The sequence below is a fragment of the Gouania willdenowi genome, chromosome 3 (genome assembly GCF_900634775.1).
Source record: "Gouania willdenowi chromosome 3, fGouWil2.1, whole genome shotgun sequence".
Lineage (NCBI taxonomy): Eukaryota > Metazoa > Chordata > Actinopteri > Blenniiformes > Gobiesocidae > Gouania > Gouania willdenowi.
The window spans coordinates 8,469,232-8,491,065 of NC_041046.1; the positions used below are offsets into that span (position 1 = coordinate 8,469,232).

At 36.5% G+C, this 21,834-nt stretch overlaps 2 protein-coding genes across 2 annotated transcripts in view; both read left to right on the top strand.

Moving 5' to 3' along the window:
* Positions 1-354: 354 nt before the first annotated feature.
* On the top strand, positions 355-11,519 carry ap3s2 (adaptor related protein complex 3 subunit sigma 2). Its single transcript, XM_028437067.1, has 6 exons — positions 355-556; positions 2,953-3,044; positions 4,841-4,952; positions 6,269-6,340; positions 8,815-8,922; positions 11,001-11,519. Exons 1-6 carry the CDS (start codon positions 488-490, stop codon positions 11,124-11,126), a joined length of 579 nt encoding a protein of 192 aa, XP_028292868.1. The 5' UTR covers positions 355-487; the 3' UTR covers positions 11,127-11,519.
* A 1,193-nt stretch (positions 11,520-12,712) lies between these two features.
* The window catches only part of LOC114455418 (aminopeptidase N-like), a 44,543-nt gene continuing 35,421 nt past the window's right edge, over positions 12,713-21,834 (top strand). The window contains exon 1 of the mRNA XM_028436653.1: positions 12,713-12,983. The gene's annotated coding sequence lies outside the window, so the exon portion shown is untranslated. The remainder of the gene's footprint in view (positions 12,984-21,834) is intronic.

Sequence of the window (21,834 nt, forward strand, 5' to 3'; positions counted from 1 at the left end):
CAATTATTTATTTTTTACACTCATTTCTGAATCCATTAGTTAAAATGTTTAAATATTCACTCTATATTCTTTAAATAGGCTTGAGTCCTATACGTACATTTATTTATTTTTTTATTTGTATGTCTTGTACCACTTCCATATGTTCAGAAGAGGGCGATCTGCTGAAAAATATCCTCTTGTTTTTTTATTTTTTTAATTATAATTTCGAATTGTTTTACATGTACACCTTTTTGTAATTTGAAAATTGTTTTATCATTTATTATTATTTTACTTACTTATTTTATTTATTAACTTGGTGAACCCGGAACAATTTATAGTCAGTCTTTGTTTCAGATCGACTACTCCGCACAGAGACGCAGCCGGATGTTGTCAGTTGAGACTTCCTGTAGGCCGTCTAGCTTTTCAGGCTAACGCGATTAAAATTCACTAAACGTAATACTTTTATGATTATTTTTCGTTGCGTTTTGGACATTTCCCAATAGTAAACATGATTAAAGCAATATTGATCTTCAACAACCACGGGAAGCCCCGTTTGATCCGATTCTATCAGTATTTTGTGAGTATTATTTACACGATTCCGTTCAAAACATTGTTGGAGTCTAGTGGTGTTATTACAGTCAGGTTTACATTAGGTTTTTATTTCTACACATTAGTCAATGATCATTAACAAAGCCATCTTATGAGCATGACGTTATAATTCACGTTTTGCTCGCATCTTTCAGCTCCTTTTGTCCAAAGGGAAGCTTGTTTTAGTATAAAACTCTGTCAATATAAACGTATTGGTAATAGTGCATTTGGCAATGACAGTGCATGTCCGAGTTCATCTGTTTAGCTCTAACTGTGGCAAACCTTTGTTGTTCTGTAGCTTCCCTGATGTAAACTGTTTACAGACTGGGATTAAGGAAGGATTGATACTGGTAGGGTCATGAATCTATTGAGGTTCCAGTTATCATTCATACCAGATCTGGGTTTTTCCTGAATGTCGGGGTTGGTTGACTTTTTCATTAGTGAGGTAACTTGACATTGTCATTTATAAAAAAAAAAAGAAATAAATAAAAATCAGCTGATCTACCTGATAGAATAGAGAAATAGAGATCATTACTCGAACATTACCCTATGTTATGACTGGTTTATTTTGCATGTTAGATGTGCTGTCACATAAAAACTGGGTTTAGAAAAGCTAGTCAAAATATATATATATATATATATGTCATGCCTTAAAAATTTGTGTTTGTTTTGAGAATTATACATCTTTACATATTTCCACTGCTCCAGAGAATAGGTTTATGGGTCTATTTCTATACAAACTGGTATTTTTGAGTGCATTTTGCATGCTCACATTAATGTAGTAGGGCTGGTCGATGTAAATCTCGATATTTCAAATGAAGTGTCTAGAGTTCCGGACCCGGACCTCAGACTTCCTGGCTATAGTTCCGGCACTTCCTGTGCGCATGTGAAGTTCCGTCACTGCAGAACCTTTTCTATGTAAGCGTAATATGCCTGTGTTACCACTGTGTGGTCTAAGGCGCTAGAGTCAATATTTTTCCTTCCGCTGATGTGGGGTTTGAATCCCACTTCTGTCATACATACATACATATATATATATATATATATATATATATATAACATATTTAATATAAATAACATATTTAATGCGGCAAATTCCACCTTTAAAAATACATATACGAAAAAGAAAAAAAAGACATTTTAGGGTATTTCCTGCCTGGGTTAGAGATAGGGTTAGGGCTAAAATAAACTGATGGAACTTTAGCAAGAAGGATACGGGTCCGGCAGTGGAACGACCGGCATTCGGCTTTCTGCGCATGCAGACGCATGCGCGCAGGAAGTGCCGGAACAATAGTCAGGATTGTCTGAGGTCCGGGTCTGGACCAATAGCAACAGCCTATTTTAAATTAAAAGTCTTACTAGAAATACAATTTTAGGTTATATTTGCTGATGTAAAATGCCAAACAGGCACATTTATTAACAAACAGCTGCACAATATTTGCCTCTTTTAGTCTTTTTTTTCCTCTAAGGGGACAGCACGTGTGAGTGAGTTCTGTAGTGTGGCTTGTTTAAGGGAAGGTCTGGGTTAGAACGCACTCAGTGATCATCAGCTGTTAAGTAGTTATAGCTCCTAAAATGAGTATTTTATTCCAAAATAAGCTATAGATTAAAAATATATCAATATAGGCAATAATGTAATTTTCTATATCACCAAAAAAACAGAAAACTTGATATTTCTAAAATCTCAATATATTGCCCGGGTCTAAATGTGAGTAGATTTTTGTCTGTGGTAGTTCCCCTAAAACATATACACTACCGGTCAAAAGTTTTAGAACACCACACTTTTTCTAGTTTTTTTTTTATTGAAAATTAGTCAGTTTATTGTGTCATTGCATTCTGAAATGAAAGCATAGAAGAAATAAGCAATTTGAGTTGAAAAAGAAATGATGGATCCATGAACAATACTGTTCAGCTGGTGCTCATGAGGGTCTGATACCACAGTGTGTTCTAACATTGCTGTTATGCAGACAGAGGGGGTTGGAAGGAAGTAACCAGGAAAAGTGTGAACACATGTAGGAATGAGTAGCACCAGCTTTCATGGCTGATTCAACCTTCATTGCTGCAGAACAGCTTTAAATTATTAACCTACTTTGTGTTCCCTGAAAAAGGCCTATTTGTATAATTCTTAAATGTACAATATTTTTTAGTTTTAAATAACCAAACCTTTTTTTTCACCTCTGGCTGTTCAGTACTCACCTTTGTATCATTTCAAGCTATTCATTGGACTTGCACGACTTGAATTGCAATAAATAACTGGAAAAATTAAGGTGTTCTAAAACTTTTGACCGGTAGTGTATATTAGATTAGTTTGAGTCTGAAACTGATCATTAGTGTGAAAGTAGTTTCCAAAGGGTTTAACTTGTTTTTTTATTGTTGTTTTTTCAGCCCGAGGACATGCAACAGCAGATTATTCGAGAAACGTTCCATTTGGTGTCTAAAAGAGACGACAATGTCTGCAACTTCTTGGAGGGAGGAAGGCAAGGAGTGTTTTTCTGTTGATCTAATTGTAAAAATATGTGTTTTTCTGCCAATAATGACGTCCATTAAAAAAGATGAGAAAATAATCCCTGGTGACCGTTTAGAGAAAATAGAACAATTATTCCTAAACACATTCAATGTGACACTTTATCTGGACTTTAAGTAACGTTTCTCTCACTGCTAGTCTGCTCGTTTTGAGTCAGATCACACGTGATGATGTAATGATTCTCCTTTATCTTCTTGTTTCATTGTTCGGCCCATTTTAAGTTGCTGGTTTAAAAATGTATCCTAAATTAAAAAGCAATAGTCATGCTTAAAGACTAAGAGTTGTAACTGTAATATCAACAAGAAAGCTTACTGAGAAATGTAATGCATTTGTATGAATAACACTATCAACCACTAGAGGGAGCCAAACAAATGGAAGTCTTTAACTGACATGCCCTCATTGGTCCCCATTAATATGTTTTCCTGCCATGTGTAGGGCCCTATAAAATCCATTTTATTTCTTTCCAAATTCCGTTTTTTTCTTTTTTTAAATATGAATAATATAATAATAAATAAAATATTAGTTTTTAACTCCTGTGAGGACACAGAATAAGTACTAATAAAAAAGAAAACAATAATCAAACAAAAATGTATGTCAGAAATAAAAATGTAATTTTAAATAATGAGTAAGATACAATTAAAAGGTAGATATAAGTTGTACTGACATGGATTATTCTGACTGCTCCTTTTTAATTATTAATATGTCATATGCAGATGTATGAGATCAGCAATATTGTTTCCCTCAGGGATCAATGGTTTACTGAATCTGAGCAGGTTTATTGAATAAAGGTATAGAGGAGGATTTTACTGAAGTTTGGTAAAGAAACGCCCTCACCACTTTTTGAAAAAATGCACATGTGCAACACTCTACCTGCTCCCAAGAGGGAACGCCTATTAAACTTGTGCCAGAGAGCGTGCACGAGGCTCTGTTTACAAGTTGATGTCGGCATCGCTCATACAAGATTACTTTCTAAAAGAAGATTTGCACATTTTCCACTATGTCAGACTTGCTACCGGTAAGTGAAAAATGCACATGCACAGCAAGCGAAAACTAGCTAGGGACGAGCACGTACGACGGCCTTACGTAAACACATCATCAGAATGATTGACAATTAGGAGGACCAATAGTCTTGACGATCGACCCGGAATTTCAAGCCAAAATAACATCCTCCACAATACCTTTAAGTTTTGATCAACTTCATTTAAATGAACCTAATTTAAATGATCTTGATGACATTATTCCAGATCATAATGATTAAGCAAAAACAACAGAACAACTTTATCCACAGATCTTCTGTAGCTCTGATGAGATGTTTAAATGCTCTGAGCAGGTGAAACTGATCATGTTTTCAGGGAGCGCCGCTGCGCTGAAGAGAAACGAGCTTCACACACATTACACACATTAAAGTTAAGCAGGAACTGGTGGCTTCGTATTTTAGAGTCAGTGATGAGTTTGTGTAGTTTAGACGGTGTTTGGGTTAGTTTATACAGTGTTTGAAGCAGACAGGATGGGAGGGGGGCGAGCGGTGCACCTAATGAGCACTCCCCTAAAACATTTTTCTATATAAAAAAAAAAGGTTCCGTGCCTCACAGTGACTGAGTTTCTTCCACATCCTGTCAATTTCCACGTTCAACGGTGAATTCCGTTTTCATTAGTCGATTCCGTGATTCCGTCCGCGATTCTGTTAACGTAGATTTTATAGGGTTCTACATGTTCATCTTCTAGAATAACCTTTTTCTTATCTTTTAGTCTGATCGGTGGCTCTGATTATAAGCTGATTTACCGTCACTACGCCACGCTCTACTTTGTCTTCTGTGTTGACTCGTCTGAGAGCGAGCTGGGGATCCTGGACCTGATTCAGGTCAGTTGGCTTCTTTATACATTTCTTTTGATTTGTTTTCTTTTGGGTTTCCTTTTATGTCACAAAGACAGACTCTTTGGGTATCTGACGAGCACTGGTTGATGCTTCGAATTGAATTTGAATGTATTGATTATTTAAAAGGGACAATGCACATAAATATACATGCTGTAAATGAGCCAGAGTTAGCCAAAAGAGGCTTGTTTTCATCTGGTGTCCATGGCCAGATTGTAAAAGCCATCCTAGAATGTAAAAGGTATTAAAAACAGAGAGAATACAACAGTATTCAAAATGACAAATAACCACAATTACTGATAAAGCAAAACACCAAGCCTGGTGCTGTTTTTAGCAGGAGCTCAAATCTCACTTTACGTTCTTTTTGTTGTTGGAGAAAAATGTTTTTGTTTGACTTGTTTTAAGAAAAAAAGCCCCATTAGAGCCTGATATGTAGCAAGACCCAAAATTGTTGTATAAAAAAATTGTAATAAAACCCAAAATGTAATAACTGGTCAATAATGTAACAAGATGCATGTAAAAACGACTGAAAAACTTTTAGCTGTCGTTATTACATTTTGGGGCAGGCCAACCATTTTTCCCTAATAGTTTATTCATTTTATTGCATCATAAAGTGAGTCAATGATTTATGGATTAAAGGGTGCATGCGTGCGTGTTCCTCACATCTCTGCGGATCAGGATCAGACTGACCTGAGACTTTCAACATGGCTGCTGCTTAGTTCAAGAGTGGTCAACGTCAGATTTGTTTGGACGCCCCACCCTCACGCCCCACCTCCTGAGTCGACGGACTCAGTGATGATGTCATCAGTCCTATCTCCACAGTGATGACGTCCCACCTTCAAACACAACCTCATTTGCCCACTTTTCTATAGCAATAGATACTTCCTACGGGCACTGCACTAGTATTTATAAATTATGGATTATGGACAACATTTAATGGCAGATATATTCACATTTTATTTGAATAAAGTCCAACCAACACTTCAGTTTAACTTAACAAGATGGAAACTTTTCTGCTCTCATTTTCAATACGTTTTCAATAGAAATACTTGTTTTGGGCTCAGCATCTTGTTACATTATTGACCAGTTGTAACATTTTGGGTATTATTACATTTTTTTTAAAAAAGTAACTACATTTCAATGTGTTTTATTACATTCCTAACAGAACAATTTGGGTCATGTTGAATTTCGGGTCTTTGTTACTTATCAGGCTCTAACACGCCCCAAAAACCTTTAAGTAGCTTGATGCAGTTTTTTGTTGGTGATCTAAAGTGATTTATTTTCTGGTTTATCTTCTTTTCCAGGTTTTTGTAGAAACCCTGGACAAATGCTTTGAAAATGTGTGTGAGCTGGACCTAATCTTCCACATGGACAAGGTGAGTGCAGAGTCACATTGGGCTTTCTTTATGAAGACACTTGACTTCTGCTTAGTTCTACTACTGTCAATTTCATCAATCATTTGTGTTGACTATAGTTTTTCAATTTGAACAAACTAGATTGAGAGTGAGTGCATACAAAGCCAGGATGACTAAAATTAATATAAATGTTCTATACATGTATATATATATACTGTATGTAACAATTGATCGCACAATTTTTGAAACTGCAATTATACGTAACTTCACAAACAGACCTGAGGTTGTTTTAGTGGATTATTATTATTTTTTGGATATTATTGGATTGAAATGGAGTGAGTTTTGCTGTCGATCAGATAAAAAAAAAAAGGCAGATTTTCTTTTTTGTGTGCAAAATTAGAATTTAAGACCCTGAACCCTGTTGTTAGTCCCTTTAGAATCCAATAATAATAATAATGGCTTGGCTTTATACAGTATAGTGCTTTTTTTGAGGAGACTCAAAGAAACCATTATTCATTAATTCACACCAGTCACTTACATCAGTCATAGTGGTAGTGGTAAGCTACAATGTAGCCACGGCTGACAGAAGTGTGGCTGCCATTTTGCGCCTATGGCCCCTCTGACCACCACCAACATTCATGCACAATTCATACCTATTCATACGCAATGTGGGTAAAGTGCCTTGCCCAAGGACACAATGACTCGGATAGAGCGGGATTCTAACCCCCAACCCTTCGATTATCAGCCGACCCATAACAGAACTTGGCTTAAATGTGTAACTGGTTCACAGAGGTTTTTCCTAAAGACTTAAATATTAGAAATATATGTGCGTGAGTTTGAGTGTTGTTGTATATGTTCACATCTCAGATTTATCTGCTCAAGAAAACAAAACATTTCACTAAAACAAAGTTCTACACAGTTTACACTACAGTTCTCACCCAGGTAAGCGTTGTAGGGAAGACAAAGTTAAAACGCAACACTGTTGTTTTTTAACTCCCATTTTTCATGAGCTGAAAATCATCCAAAACTTTTTCTATGTTGACAAAAGATTAGTTTCTCTCAAATATTGTTAGCAAAATTTTGTGAACCCTTCATTACTCTAACCCTACTTAACCCCAGTAGAATGCCAACATAGCTCCAAAAGTGTCATAATTTAGCGGACGACACTTTATATATAACAGCTTCATGTATTACTGCTATATGTTCAATCAACTAATGTTTGGTAGATTTCTTTTTTCAAAAATAGATTGTTTCTCACTGAAAATTCCAGTTGGCTAATTAATTAAATAAATCAAACAAGTGATCATTCTGAATAACATGTTTATATGTGTGCTTACAGATCATAAAAATTATATACAGTATTATTGCTCAACAGGATTGGTAAAATTCACTGTCTAATTTCACTGTATGGCTACATTGTAAATAAAGTTGTTAGATTGTGTTTTTAAGTGTGCAGGAGTAGGGCGTACATGGCGTCAGGTTAAAACACGTATCAAACTGTTTGAGCATCAAATTCAGCCTGTTGGAGAAAATAAAAATTATAGAAAAAAAACATGAAATATTTAGTAAATTATCAACTCTTTCAGTTATCGATTTCTCCGCCCCTTCAAATACAAAAATTCAATTTAAATCCACAATATTTGCACAGCTCAGTTTTCCACTTCTTTTATCACATGACGGCAGTTATTTATTTATTTATTTATTTTTATCTCAAATTGTCGAAAGAAGTCTAATTCATTTTTTAAAATCTGGCAAATTTTTCCTTAAATTATTCAAAAATATTTTCCCAAATTTCCAAAATAGGTATAGGTTTAAATTTCAGTGGCAGGTACTAATATACTTACTGTACATACTGGTACTTTAATGTTTATTTATAATTTATACGTGGAAGTGCAAACTAGGGCACAATAATGTTGAATTTCCTCTTTTTCCCGCTTAAAATCTGTGGTCCACAAACTGGTCTGTATTTGGCCCCAGAACTAAAATGACTTTGACACCCCTGGGTTAAAGGTCTGAAGGGGTAGGGGACTGTGAAAAGTTTTGGAACCACTGATATATGGTAATAGGATTTGTGCAAAATTGTGCAAATCTCATCAGCATGAATCATTAGTCTCCTCTGAGCCGAGCTCCACGTGTTGCTGGAAGCTAATGGGACACATTCTCAGCCATCTTGATTGAATTTACACAGCAGGAAATTGATGTCATGTGGTGTGTGGTTTGACCTGAGGAATGTTTCCCCAACAAGAAACTGGGAACTATTTTGGCTTTGGTAGCTGTCAGTGAGTTTTGCTGGTGAGACGACGCTGAACTGTGTTGTAAACTTGTTATTTATAAACAAAAACATGAGTAGGAGAGGAAACAGTGCAGAAATCAGGGTGGGGTTTTATGTTCCCACAGTTATGAAAGCCCACGGGACGTGTAAACCCTGAAAGCGAAAGGCACGCAACACACAGGGGAGATGTCTTCTCCAGTGTGTGTTTTGCTCCTCTCTGCAGGTCCATTACATCCTGCAGGAGGTGGTGATGGGAGGCATGGTGCTGGAGACCAACATGAATGAGATCGTAGCCCAGGTGGAGCTGCAGAACCGCATGGAGAAGTCAGAGGTCAGAGCATTTCTCTTAGCCACATCAAAGACCAACAACATATGCTTTTAGCCATTAACCGCCCTGTGTGAGCCACACCAAAGCCAAAGCCCAGCTGGACGTACAGATAGATGTTTGTTGCTAATCAACACATTCTACTTTGCAATTAGAAGAAAAAGGAAACACTTTTAGGCTGGTTTGTTAGGTGGACCATCACGGTAAACTCCAGAGCTTTGTTTAGCACAGACTCAGTCGAATTTAATGTGGCCCTCAAAGCGAAGGTACAAAATGACAGAAAAAAACACAAAAGATACAAAGAATTACAACATTGCAGGAAAATACAGTAAAAGACCAGAAAAACACAAAGAATACGCAAAAATGAACCAAACTAGAACAATAATACACAAACAGCCTTCAAATAACACAAAACGACAACATAAATACACAAAATAAGTTTAAAAGAAAGTACACATTTACAGAAAATGACTCCGCAAACCCACATCACTAACAAACATGCAAAACAACAACACAAATACACAAAAATTACTCCAAAAAACATACATTTTTCAGGAAAAATACACAAAACTGCAACATAAATGCACAAAATCCCTCATAATAAGCATGACAACAAACATACACAGAATGACAGAAAAACATACAGAACTACTATAAAAACTTTTAGTTATTTCCTGTGTTAACGCTCAGATTATTATTATGGTTATTATTCTGAATGCTAACATGAAAGTACATAATGTGGCCCTTAAAATCAAACAAGCACATTTTTGTGGCCCCTGCTCTGATAGAAGTTTCCCACCTCTGGTTTAGCACGACAACGAGGTCAGATTTTACACACACATTTTTTACTGCTAATCTCAAGCATGTTGCTGGTTTATTTATAAGATAAATGCAAACCATACACAGCTTTTTTTTTTTTTAGGCAGTTTCACATATCGCAATCATTTTTTTTTAAAAAAAAAAGTTTTTTATCAACAGACTGACTCCATGCTGATTAAAAAGCCTGTAATTTCATTTCTAAAGTTTTTATTTGCTTGACAAAGAGGTTTTGTCATAGTTTTATATCCACTACACTAATTCTATCTGGCTATAAGTTGGTTTAAAAAAATTAAATAAAAACACTGTATCTTCAATTATGTTCAATTACAACTCAATTATGAACATTTTCCCCAATTACAGTTAAAATGGCAATTATTATTTTCCCCTGAAAATCAATTACAATTATGTTCTCAATTATTAAAGTTCAATTGCAATTAATCACAATTACTGAGCCTGAACTAAATAACTCCATAAAACTCAACCTTCCTCTTGTGTTAACTTTCTGTTAGCATCTCTTATGATGACTGGTCGTTTTGACCAATGTCTTAAACCAGTTGTAAAATACACTAAAAATATTATTCATCGTCTAATGTGTTTCTCATCAATTGGTTACCTTATCAGGCTTCCTAATCAATGAAAATATTGGTATTAATATTCTTGGTGTGGGCTCACTCTACCCCTAGATATAGATATTGTTTTTAAACTGTAAAATGATCCTAAAGATTCACTGACAGGTAGTGGGAAAATTTGACATGAAACATACTGTTAACTATGTACAGTATGCATAATCTATAGAACTGTAGATTCACAGGTTTGCATTTTAATTAAATTGTAAATGACTTTTATATGTTTTTCATACAAATTACATGTTTAAAATTACAATCATAATAACATCAGAATTGTGAATAATGATCAATAACGTGATTACAATTGTAATTGACCCCAACCCTGGGGTCAGCTTTACCAATCCTCGTTGTTTCTCCCTTAATTAAGCCTTTAAATGGACACCATGATGGGATGTTTGTTGGCAGAAGGCATTTGAACCTTGTTCAGGTCTCTTTTTTGTGACATAAGAACTGCACAAACACCTCCACTGGACAATTTCTCTCTTTAGCAAAATGTTAAAGTAGTTTTATGAATGTCAAGTAGTCCTACATCAAAACTCAAAAAACACACTTGTTATTGGGACACGGCTGAAGGAAATGTGATCAGATCCCAGCACGTGTTGTTTTAAACACGTCTACCGTGTTGCTTTCTGTGGACAGGGAGGTCTATCGGCAGCACCTGCTCGCGCCGTCTCCGCCGTGAAAAACATGAACCTGCCGGAGATTCCTCGCAACATCAACATCGGAGACATCAATATCAAAGTGCCGAGCCTCTCCCCTTTCTGAAAACAATTCCACTGAAGCCGCAGCGCTCCTCCACCCAGCACCACGACCCATGACTGAACACATGTACTACTGAAGCACTGCAGCTCGCCCTTCCCTCCCTGTTCTTAGAAGCTTTCCACATGTTAGAGCAGTGTTTCTCAAATGGGGGTACATGTACCTCTAGGGGTGCGCCACAGCACTACAGGGGGTATTTGAGAGAGAGAGAGAGAGGAAAATGAACAAATAAAGTGTCAGTTTTGCTCCCACCACAGGCGTAATATGTCCGCAAAAGATAAAAACTATAGAATTGAATCTATTCAGGAGGCACTAAATCGGTGTTTTTCAACCTTGGGGTCGGGACCACATGTGGGGTCGCCTGAAATTTCTGAAAAATCTAAATAGATTTTTTAAATTTTGTAATTATTATTATTATTATTTTTTTTATTAAAACAACACACAATCCTAAACAATGGTATATCTATACTTTCACTTTGTGAATATAGTTTAAACAAAAATGCAGTAAAAAAAAAAAATAGATATATCTGAGCTCAAACATGATCGAAAAGTTATTCTCAAAAAAAGTTGAGAACCACGGCACTGAATATTGTTTATTTTCACTTATTTACATAATGAGATTCTTTAAAATGTGTTTTATCCCTCGTTCATTCCATCATTATGCTCTATAGTTGTTTTTAAATAGTTTTCTAATGTCGTCAGAGGGAGAAATAAGAAAAAGTGGGTACTCGAGCCAAAAAAGTTTGGGAAACACTGTTAGAGGACGTACGCTGCAGTCCATCCTGTTGTATACATGTCGCTGCTTTTACTCCCATAGAAACAAATGCACAATAATGTTTAATTTGATTGTACAAATATTTGAAAATGGTATTTATCTTTGTATCTTCTGCTTTGATTTTATTCGTTTGTTTTGTACTTTCCTAAGAAAAATGAAGTGTGATTTTCCAGTTTGAGTGCTTGGACTTTTCTCCATCTCCGGTGTTCATCATCAACATCCTCAATAGGTTTTGGAAACAGTCCCTCTCCTGTACAGAGAAAGCGTCTGGACTCCATTCAACACTGTGAAATATGAGTCTCTGGTTTCTTTTCGTGGCCATAATTGTTTCAACACTGACTCGGGTTCTTGAGGCAGATTATTTTTCTTCCTCTGTAATTTATTTCTTCTCTGACATTATTTTACTTTGTGAATCCTGGTATTGCTCTCCTGGGGCCGAGCTGTGCTGAGTCTAAATGTAAATCCCGCTAAGCTCCAGCCAATGTTTCATGTGCTTTGATAAGACCCCACTAACATCTGCTCAACAAACTACAATGTTATTGATAGTTTTTACTTTTGTATCCCTTCTGTTGTCAAATGGGATCAAAGTTAGACATTGTTGTTATACTTTTTCATAAAATCAGATGATGCGTCTCTGTGTCGAATGCATTTCTCTTGAAGGTAAATACATAATTGGAAATTCCCATCATTCCGTCTGTGTTTCTTGGTGCTGTGCACTGTGGAGTCCTGCAGCAGGAAGGCGGAGAGCCCTGAGCTGTGTTCTAGCTGCATCATGTGAGCGTATCGTCACAATAGCCAGAGAACACTGAACCTCCAGGGATCACAGGCTCTTCCAGCTCCAACACAAGGAGTTTGTGATCGTGTTGATACAGCCACATTCTTTTAGTCCTTCCCACAAATGTAGAGATTTCGAGGGATGATGGGGGAGCCGTTTCCTCCCTCCCAGCCCCCCCCTCCCCGAAAGAATACCGTGCGGTAACCTTCCCCACCTCCCATATCCCCCCACACCAGTATTCCACATCAGCCAGAGTTCATTCCAGCTCAACTTGGACGTCTCGTGCTGTGAACATCCAGCCGCACTGAGTTTGGTATGTACCGTTTTCTTTCTACAGGGTCCCCTCAGTCAGCAAATTCCTGGAAAAGTTATGGAATTTGAAAAAACTATTTTTCAGTCTTGAAAAGTCCTGAAATAATTCGACTGTTTTGGAAAAGTTTTGAAATCATAGCCTATTTTATTCTAGTGTTTAAAATCCAACCTTTGCTGTTACTATGAGACGTTAAGCAAGTCCCTTAACTCTTGTGTGTGTGTGTGTGTGTGTGTGTGTGTGTGTGTGTGTGTGTGTGTGTGTGTGTGTGTGTGTGTGTGTGTGTGTGTGTGTGGTGTGAGTGTGAGTGTGAGTGTGAGTGTGAGTGTGAGTGTGAGTGTGAGTGTGTGTGTGTGTGTGTGTGTGTGGAGAGATAGAAACAAATCACCAGTTAAAAAAAAAAAATCCCAGTAAAACTCTAGAAAACAATCACCAGGAATGAATATTATCTCCCTGGTAAAGACAGTAGCTCTAACAACAGATAAAATGATAAACTTATGATATTACAGCCTGTACATGCAGTACTGGGATGCATTATTTCCACCTCTGGGTCCTAGTGCCTGCCTCCGGTGAAGCCTGTTCAACTTCCGTTTACTGAGGTCCGTGTGTGTTTAATTAATCCATGTGTGTGTCCGTGTGAAAGTCTGCATGTTTATGCCTCTGTCCATCCACTCTTTTCATTATATCCATGTCTTTTAAGGCTTTTATTACATAGTGTCGGCTGTAGTCCGGGCCGCCGCCATCTTGGATTATGTCGTCACCAGCGCGTCATCGCCGCAAGCACAGAATGACTCAAATAACTAAAGAGGACTTATATTAGTATATTTTCTTTTTAAAGTGTTGTTTTTTGTGGCTTTAGACTCCAATTACATATTTGTATATAATATGTTCCCTACAATATAAACAGGTTCACAATATAACTATTTTTTTATAGTTTCTGTTTCCACTGTATCCAGAATAATAATAATAATCTTTCTCAACAACAACTGTTGATTGATTTGTCACATGACTGTTCCAGGGTTTGAGATTGTTTTATTTAGTTTCACCATGTTATTTCTTGGCAGAAATACTTTTAAACACTAGCTGTACATTCAGCTGACATAAAAATGTTGTTTTCAAATATGTACAATAATTGTGAATTTATCAGTAGCAGTAGTAGTTTTAATATTTTAGTTATTTTTTTGCAGGTACCTTTTTTCTCCGTCAAATATATTTTAAAGAAACTAAAATTAAAGAGAGAATGTTATTTAACTGTCGAACCTTGTCATACGTATATTTATTTATATATTTTTTTAAATTTCAATGTTAATGGTCTTGACTCAGTCTCGGCTCCCGGAAGTCTTGGTCTTGTCTTGGTCTCGGTGCATTCTGGTCTCGGGCAAGTCTTGGTCTCGGATAGTGTGGTCTTGAACACAACACTGGTACGCAATGACTCTACAGAGGATATTTGAGAGAGAGAGAGAGAAGTGGAAAATGAACAAATGAAAGCATTTAAAATATGGGGTTTTGCCTTTAGTTAAAAATTATGAATATAATGATGATGGAAATGATCTTGATTAGAACAGGAACTGAAAATATATAGGCCAGTCTTGGTCCCACATCAGGAGGGAGATGACTGGAAATTATAAAAGCTATAGCAATAAATCTATTCAGGAGGCACAAAATATTGTTACATTCCACCTATGCAAGTTAAATTCTTTAAAATGTGTTTTTACTCATTCATTCCATCATTATGCTCTATAATGTTGTTTTTTCTAGTATTCTGTGCAAAATGTCTTAGTCAGACAAAAGGGGGTACTTGGATTCTGAAATTTGAGAAAGGGAGTACTCGAAACTAAAAAGTTTGAGATCCACTGTTCTAGATGTATTCCTTTGATGTCACTTTACATCATTTAAAATGGCTGCAATTTCTTCTGTGGTGTTTGCAGATGTCAGCTTTCAATGTAGTTTTGGAGTCTTTTTCTTTTTTTGGATCTAAGCCTAAATCTGACATCAATGATTTACTGGTGGTGTATCAACATAGTGAACAAGACCTTATTATTTACTGACGCAGACTATATACTATGTGTCACAGGTTGACATACAGGTGGAAAGCACAAGTGTTCCTATTTATTATAGATAAGTGCAGTTAGATGCTCAGACAATGAGACAATGGATCATTAGTTCACACGCCAAATATGGAGCAGTTTGATCTCAAGTGGGCTGCACTTTATAGGTGGAGAAAATTAGTCATTTCAACTTTATAGTGCTCTAGGTTGCACTTTCACGCATTTCACAATGATACATAAAGGATGTAAGGCACTGACAATATCCAGTCAATAAGTGACATATCAGTTCCTGTATGATCTTCACCTGAATTTTCCTTGATTCTACATGTCACAAATTATTATGTATTTGGGAAAATCGTGTGGAATAATTTGAGGAAAGTTGTAACTTTAGGAAAAATTGAGTTATATTAATTGAGATTAAAAAATGACTTCCATCATGTGATATAAGAATGGGGAAAACTGTGAGCCAATGCAAATATATGTTTATTTTTAGTTAAACTGTTAATCATACCAAATATTACCTGCAATTCACAAAATGACATCATAAACACACAAAATATAAGAAAAATATACTGAATAATAAAATAACTAACAACAAAATGACACCATCAAACACACTAAATGATGATGTAATTGATCTTGATGAAAACATGAACTGAAAATACAAGGGTCAGTGTTGGTCCAACATCAGGAGGGAGATGACCATAAATGATTAAAAAAAACTATGGAAATAAATCTATTCAGCTGGCAATAATTACTGTTTCAGTTTACTTATTTACAAAATAAGATCATTTCAGATGTGTGGATCACTCGTTCATTCTATCTTTATGCTCTATAGTTTTTTCTCCTCAAAGTATTCTGAGCAAAATGTTCTAGTTGGACAAAGGGGGGACTTGCACTCAAAAGTAAGAGAAAGGGGGTACTTTGGCCAAAAAAGTTTGAGAACCACTGCCCTAAAGGGCCAGATTTGGCCCCTGAGCCTTGAGTTTAACACAGTCATGCTGTCATTCTGGGGAGTAGGAGTCGTCATCAAAATGTGATCACATATCTTCATTAACTTGTGTCAGTAACTGAAACATGGTTTGATTCAACCTTAATCATTCCTGGTCCATGGTATCGTGCACTGTTTTAAATCCAATTATTCCTCACAAGGAACCAAGTAATGTGTGTGTTTAAAATACTACCATGACACAGCAATAGTCACATGGATCTTTTGTTCTTTTTTGTTTAGTTTTTTTCGGGGAAAATATGTGACATTGAGCCTCTAAGATAAACATTCCTACTCACAAGATTATCCAGGTTTCTGTTGGATTGAGGAAAGTTTCAGCGCTACCTTTTTGCATAGAGCCCCTAATCTCTCTAAATCCATCAGCCCGTCACTTCTCCTCAAATCTGACTTTATAAATGTGCTTTTCAGGAACACAAATGTTGGTCTGTTAGAGGGAATTCATGTACTGTTGGCAATGATGGAAAAGACGTTTTTTATTCTCATTGGAATAAGGATGAGACGAGCAAGGTAATGATTTCTTTTCAGCAATATATGAATGTCACCTCTTATGGAGAACAAAAACAAAGGACTGGTAAGAATTGTGTTAATGTGTAATTTACAGGTACAGGGTCTGCCCATTAGTAAGTCAAATAACAAACAAATGACAGCCTGAATACAAATATTCAGCAAAGTTATTCCTTCAAATGCAAACTTTTGTTTACTCATTTTTATCATCAACAAAAAGGCAGAAAATCAGTCTGTGGCCAATAAATCATTACACATTACTGTGAGAGATGCTATTTTTTTTTTTTTTTAGCATTTTTTATAAAAAAAAAAAAAACAAGAAATATATATTGAAGGCCGTTTGAGCATAAATCTGATATTGGTGATATCAACCATAGTTAAGCTTTACTAGCATTTAAATTTAGAGGACTCAATTTTGGTTAACGGGTGCACGGATACACATCGCAAAAAGTGTCACTTTTTAGTAAACTCTTTGGTTTATGGTCACGGTCTAAAAATAATGAGTACTACCAGTAACCAAGCAAATAAGTAGACCTTACAAGTAAAAAACATTTTGTGCCACTAGTAGTACTCGAATACTTTGAAAATGTTACTAGTAAACAGTGAAAGCTTTACTACTAGTTTACTAGTCACTTTTTCAACTAGTTGAAACACTTCCTAGTAAGTAAAGCACAACAGTTAAACACATTTTTTGTTAAGTAATTATACTCGTAAGCTCAATATTGTTTACTGTAGTTCTAGTATTTATTTGTCTACACTAACTAGTAGTTCTAGTGTTTTATTTTTTTTTATTTTTTAGTTGGTATAAAAAATAGATACTAGTAGTAAAGCTATTCACTAGTAGTACTAATAGACCCAATGCAAATAAGGTAGGAGGGATTATAACCAAATCCAGGACCCTGATTGGTTGTAATAATTTCAAAAGCCAACAGGAATTTTAAATTTGCTTAGCCCCGCCTCCTTTTTTAGCATATAATGCATATGAGTAGTACGAGTGAACCTTTTTAAGTCAAGTAGTTCTAGTAAACTAAAAAGTGTCTACCAGTGGTACTAGGTAGCATTTTTTGGACAACTTGTACAACTAGTGACACTGTTTGTTTCACTAGTAAAGTGTACTCACACACTAGTAAAGCAAAATTTAGTACATGTACTCCAAATGTCAGTACTAGTGAAACTTAACCATGGTTAAAGGTCACATGTCATGTTATTTTTCACCCATCTCCATTTGTTCCAAGAACCCCAAAAACATAGTATTTGAGGTTTATTTTCCCAAACTCGCCTGTTTTCTAGAGTTTTAGCCTCTGAAAAGTCACTTTCAGAACAACTCTACACAAACAGGCTGATTTGTGGCCTACTTATGCATATTCATGAGTGGGCGTGTCTATAGACGAGACACTGACTTCCTCCTCCCCGCACGGTGACGTAGGGCCAGAGGACGGCCCGCCCTCCTCCCACCCACTCTGTAGCCTAGCTCATGCTGCTTTATAAACACGAGACAGAGCGTGGGGGCGGGGCGTTCACCGGTACATACATTGAATGTAGAAAATACATACATAGCACTGTGCGAAGGACGCTGAAATGCTCACCTTGGTGGGCGTGTCTGTTTACATGTCATCAGAGCAGAGAGCTTCCTGGAGGCGCTCAGTGCCGCGTCAAGTTTGTCATCAAAGTGGGAACGCATCATCAAATTGGAGGAAGGTGTTTGGACACACCCTGTAGTTAGAAAGGAGCAAATCACCCTCTAACTAACGATTGAGGGAATCAATGAAAAAAACACGTTGGGCATGTGTATGAAGGCCAAATAGAACTTTATGACGTTTAAAACACAGAAAAGTTGATTTAGCGTGACATGGGACCTTTAATATCACTGATATCAAGTTTATGCTCAAATGGCTTTCTATAGAAATACATTTCACACAGACGTGAAGTGAAAACCAATGTCTTATTACTGTTGGATGGAATATTAGGCCAATAGCTTAGACCAGTAAAGTTGTCTTGAGTCCAGCTCTTCTACTGCACTTTGCTGAGTGTGAGATGACGAGACTCATCCCATGCCTGGACAGCTCCATCCTCCCTGACAACTCCATCCAGATTTGGAATTGAAAACCTTTATTTATTCAAACTGAAAAATGGCTTTGACAGGACCAGTCAAATAGACTTATTCATTTCAGGTTCTTAAAGAAACAAGTCAATGTTTTCAAAGTTCTGTCTGATGAATATTCCACTTAGTTTCAGCCTGGACAATATCTTGGCTCAAAACCATCAGTGGAAAAAACTCCGATTTAACTCATTCTAAACATGTTAAGCTCAGCAAGAATTCAGAGAAAAAACATTTTGTTTGTATGCTTTAGATCCTGATGAGTAAAAGCTACAAAATATTGATTAAAAAAGAGGAAAAAAAATCCATTTGTGTTACCGTTAGTGCTGGCCAACCCTTCTATGTATTTATTATTTTGTCTGTATGGAGCAGATCCATGTTATCGTCGCACTGATTATTATCAAAGTAACAGGTAAAGTGTTTTTGTATGCTTTTTTTCAATGGAAGCATGGAGGGATCAAAGACATACTGTATGAGAGCATGTTTGGTATTGGAGAAAGATCAGAAAGAGTGTGTTTGAGATCATCATATTAAGATGCATCACTTCCAGATGTTTTACTTGCAATGTGAAATGAAGGCCACCGAGTTCACACACACCACTGACAGAGGTGGGACACCTATTTACAAGCCTGATACCTTTATTCTTAATGTCTACATTAGTTACAGCTAGCGATCACCAATGGATCACATATACAATGGATTGATTGGGTGATGATTGCAAAACGATGCTGAGGAAACAGATGGACCCACTCTCATATCGGAATGTAGAAAGAGGTCATAGACTCCTCCAATCCAATCAAAAGATAAAAAAACTTGGAAAACCTGAGCAGTCAGGATTTTGTACTATAAGAGGTGTAAATCGCACAATGACTCAATCAACACAACTTGTTTTACTGCCGATCCTTTGCCATTAACTGTTAAAGAATAACTAAACCTTGATGTTTTGGCTAAATGCAAAAAATAAATTCACTGTGGGCGGGGCTCTTGTAGCAGTAAAGACACGCCCAGTCTACACTATAAAATCTTTGGAGAACGATCTATGCTATGCAGCTACTTACTCAATACTCACTATTCACATTCTCTCCATCCATGCTAGTTTTTCTAGAAGGGGCGGGGGCCAACTGTGGTGGTTCCTGACGTACGAGGCCACCAAGAACAAATCACATTTCTTAACCAATTGTAAAATGTGATCATAATAGCCTGGTTTTAAACCATAGAGGGCAGTCACTCTTTTATTTTTACAACAAAAAATGCCAAATTGAAATAGACTAGAATCCTTTTTTACTTAGTCAAAAAACTGTTACATGGAGTTCTGCATGGGTTTCTTGTGTTATAGAAAGTAGCTTGAAAAAAATGTGTTGTTTCCCTGGTGCTCTTCAGTTTGGGGATCCATCTTAGAGTTTCAAAAAGATCTGATGAAGGTCTTCATCATTAGGCTGAAACATGTTGGCATGGTTTTTATGATTAAATAGCCCTCATGGAATAAAGGCTTTTTAAATACGGTCTCTCTGAGTGCCTCAGATCTTTTTTAAAGTACTTGACTATAATGTCAAAATACATTTGTTTTCAGCTGTTAAAAAAAAAAAGAAAATGGTCAATGATATTTCATTTATGCAATCTGTAAAAAATATTTTCTACTTTAACTTTAGGTTTTGCTGCTTTTAGCAGGTACTGAGTTATCAATACAACTGGTTGAAAATATAACTGTCGGTGTACTGGATGTGCATTTAATCTCTGTTGTAATTTTAGGGATTTCTAAAATATCAAATGGGTTTGATGGTCCTGGGCTCAAACCCTCGGTTGGACACTTCTGTCCTGTCAGTGTGGAGTTTGCATGTTCTTCCCATTTTTCTGTGAATTCTTTCTGGGTGCTCCTTGTTTCCTTCCACCATTCAAATACTGTACATCAGTGCACTGTAATTGGAGTCTCTAGATTGTCCGTACCAGTAGATAGGAATGTGAGTGGTTGCTGGTCTGTTTGTTTGCCTGCAGTGAACTGGCACTTTGTTCAGGGTGTACCATCAAACATGCGAGTCAGAAGATAAATAAATAAATGACTGAAGGAAACAGATTGAATTTGCAAGCTATCAGTTATGTTTCTTGATAATAAAACAGTGAATCATATTCCTTTTCCCTCTAAAAGGGGAGTGATTGAGTTACTGATCACATCACAGTGTTACTTAGAACACACATCATTTAACAAAAAATTAGGTCAGTTTGAGCAACAGTCACTTTTATCTACTCCTGTATCTTGAGTTGGACAATTATTTTTCCCAAGGTGCAATGTGTTTATCAAGCACTTCCTTTGAACCATTAGCTACAGCAGTAGTTCTCACCCTTTTTAGCCTGTGATCCCCAAAATAAAGGTTCCAGAGACCAAGGACCTCCACTGTAACTGAAGGTGGTTGAAGAACAATCATGTGGAGACAGGTCCATCTATAGGGGGAATAAAGGGGAGAGCTTTTTTGGGCCTATCCATAAAGTCAGCAAAATGATGGTCCATTGTTCTATGAATCTGTGATCAATTTTATTTACCTGAATAATATTCACTGTTATTCAGAAAGTTTATTATTATCTGTTCCATAGTATATATTCATATTAAATATATAAATCCTTGTTATAATCAGAAATAAAATGGGTTAAAAGTGACCAAAAATGGTGAAAAAGGTGGTGAAATGGGATTTTAAAAGGTAAAAGCTGCAAACTAGAACATACAGACAGAACTAGAAAAGCACTCGGAGAGCGCAGACCTCTGCCAAGCAGCTTAAGCTCAGCTATCACAGGATTGCCATGACTACCTGTCAACATTGAGCTGTGTTGCGGATGAAAAAATGAGAATATATATGTATAAATAATAAGGAGGAAGAAAATGCAGGTGAGGATGCAGGTGCTGGCCTGCGTCGCACTGCATTAGCTTAGCATTAGCATAGCATAGATTGACATACATACACCATCAGTGTTCTAAAACATTGTTTAACAGAAGTTCCACAGTGTGGAGGGGAAAATTAATGGTATATATATATAAAATTTTGGTAGCCAGAACCTCACCAAAATTTAATCACCTGTTCCTTGTCACATTTACCAATTTTCCTGAAAATTTCATTCAAATCCATTCATAACTTTTCAAGTTATCCTGCTACACACGCACACATATGCGCGCGTGTGCATGCACACACACACACACAGAAATAAATG

Coding starts and splice junctions, on each gene's coding strand:
- ap3s2 (XM_028437067.1), top strand. CDS start 488: ATGATTAAAGCAATATTGATCTTCAACAACCACGGGAAGCCCCGTTTG. Junction 557..2,952: donor TCCGATTCTATCAGTATTTT/GTGAGTATTATT, acceptor TTGTTTTTTCAG/CCCGAGGACATGCAACAGCA. Junction 3,045..4,840: donor AACTTCTTGGAGGGAGGAAG/GCAAGGAGTGTT, acceptor CTTATCTTTTAG/TCTGATCGGTGGCTCTGATT.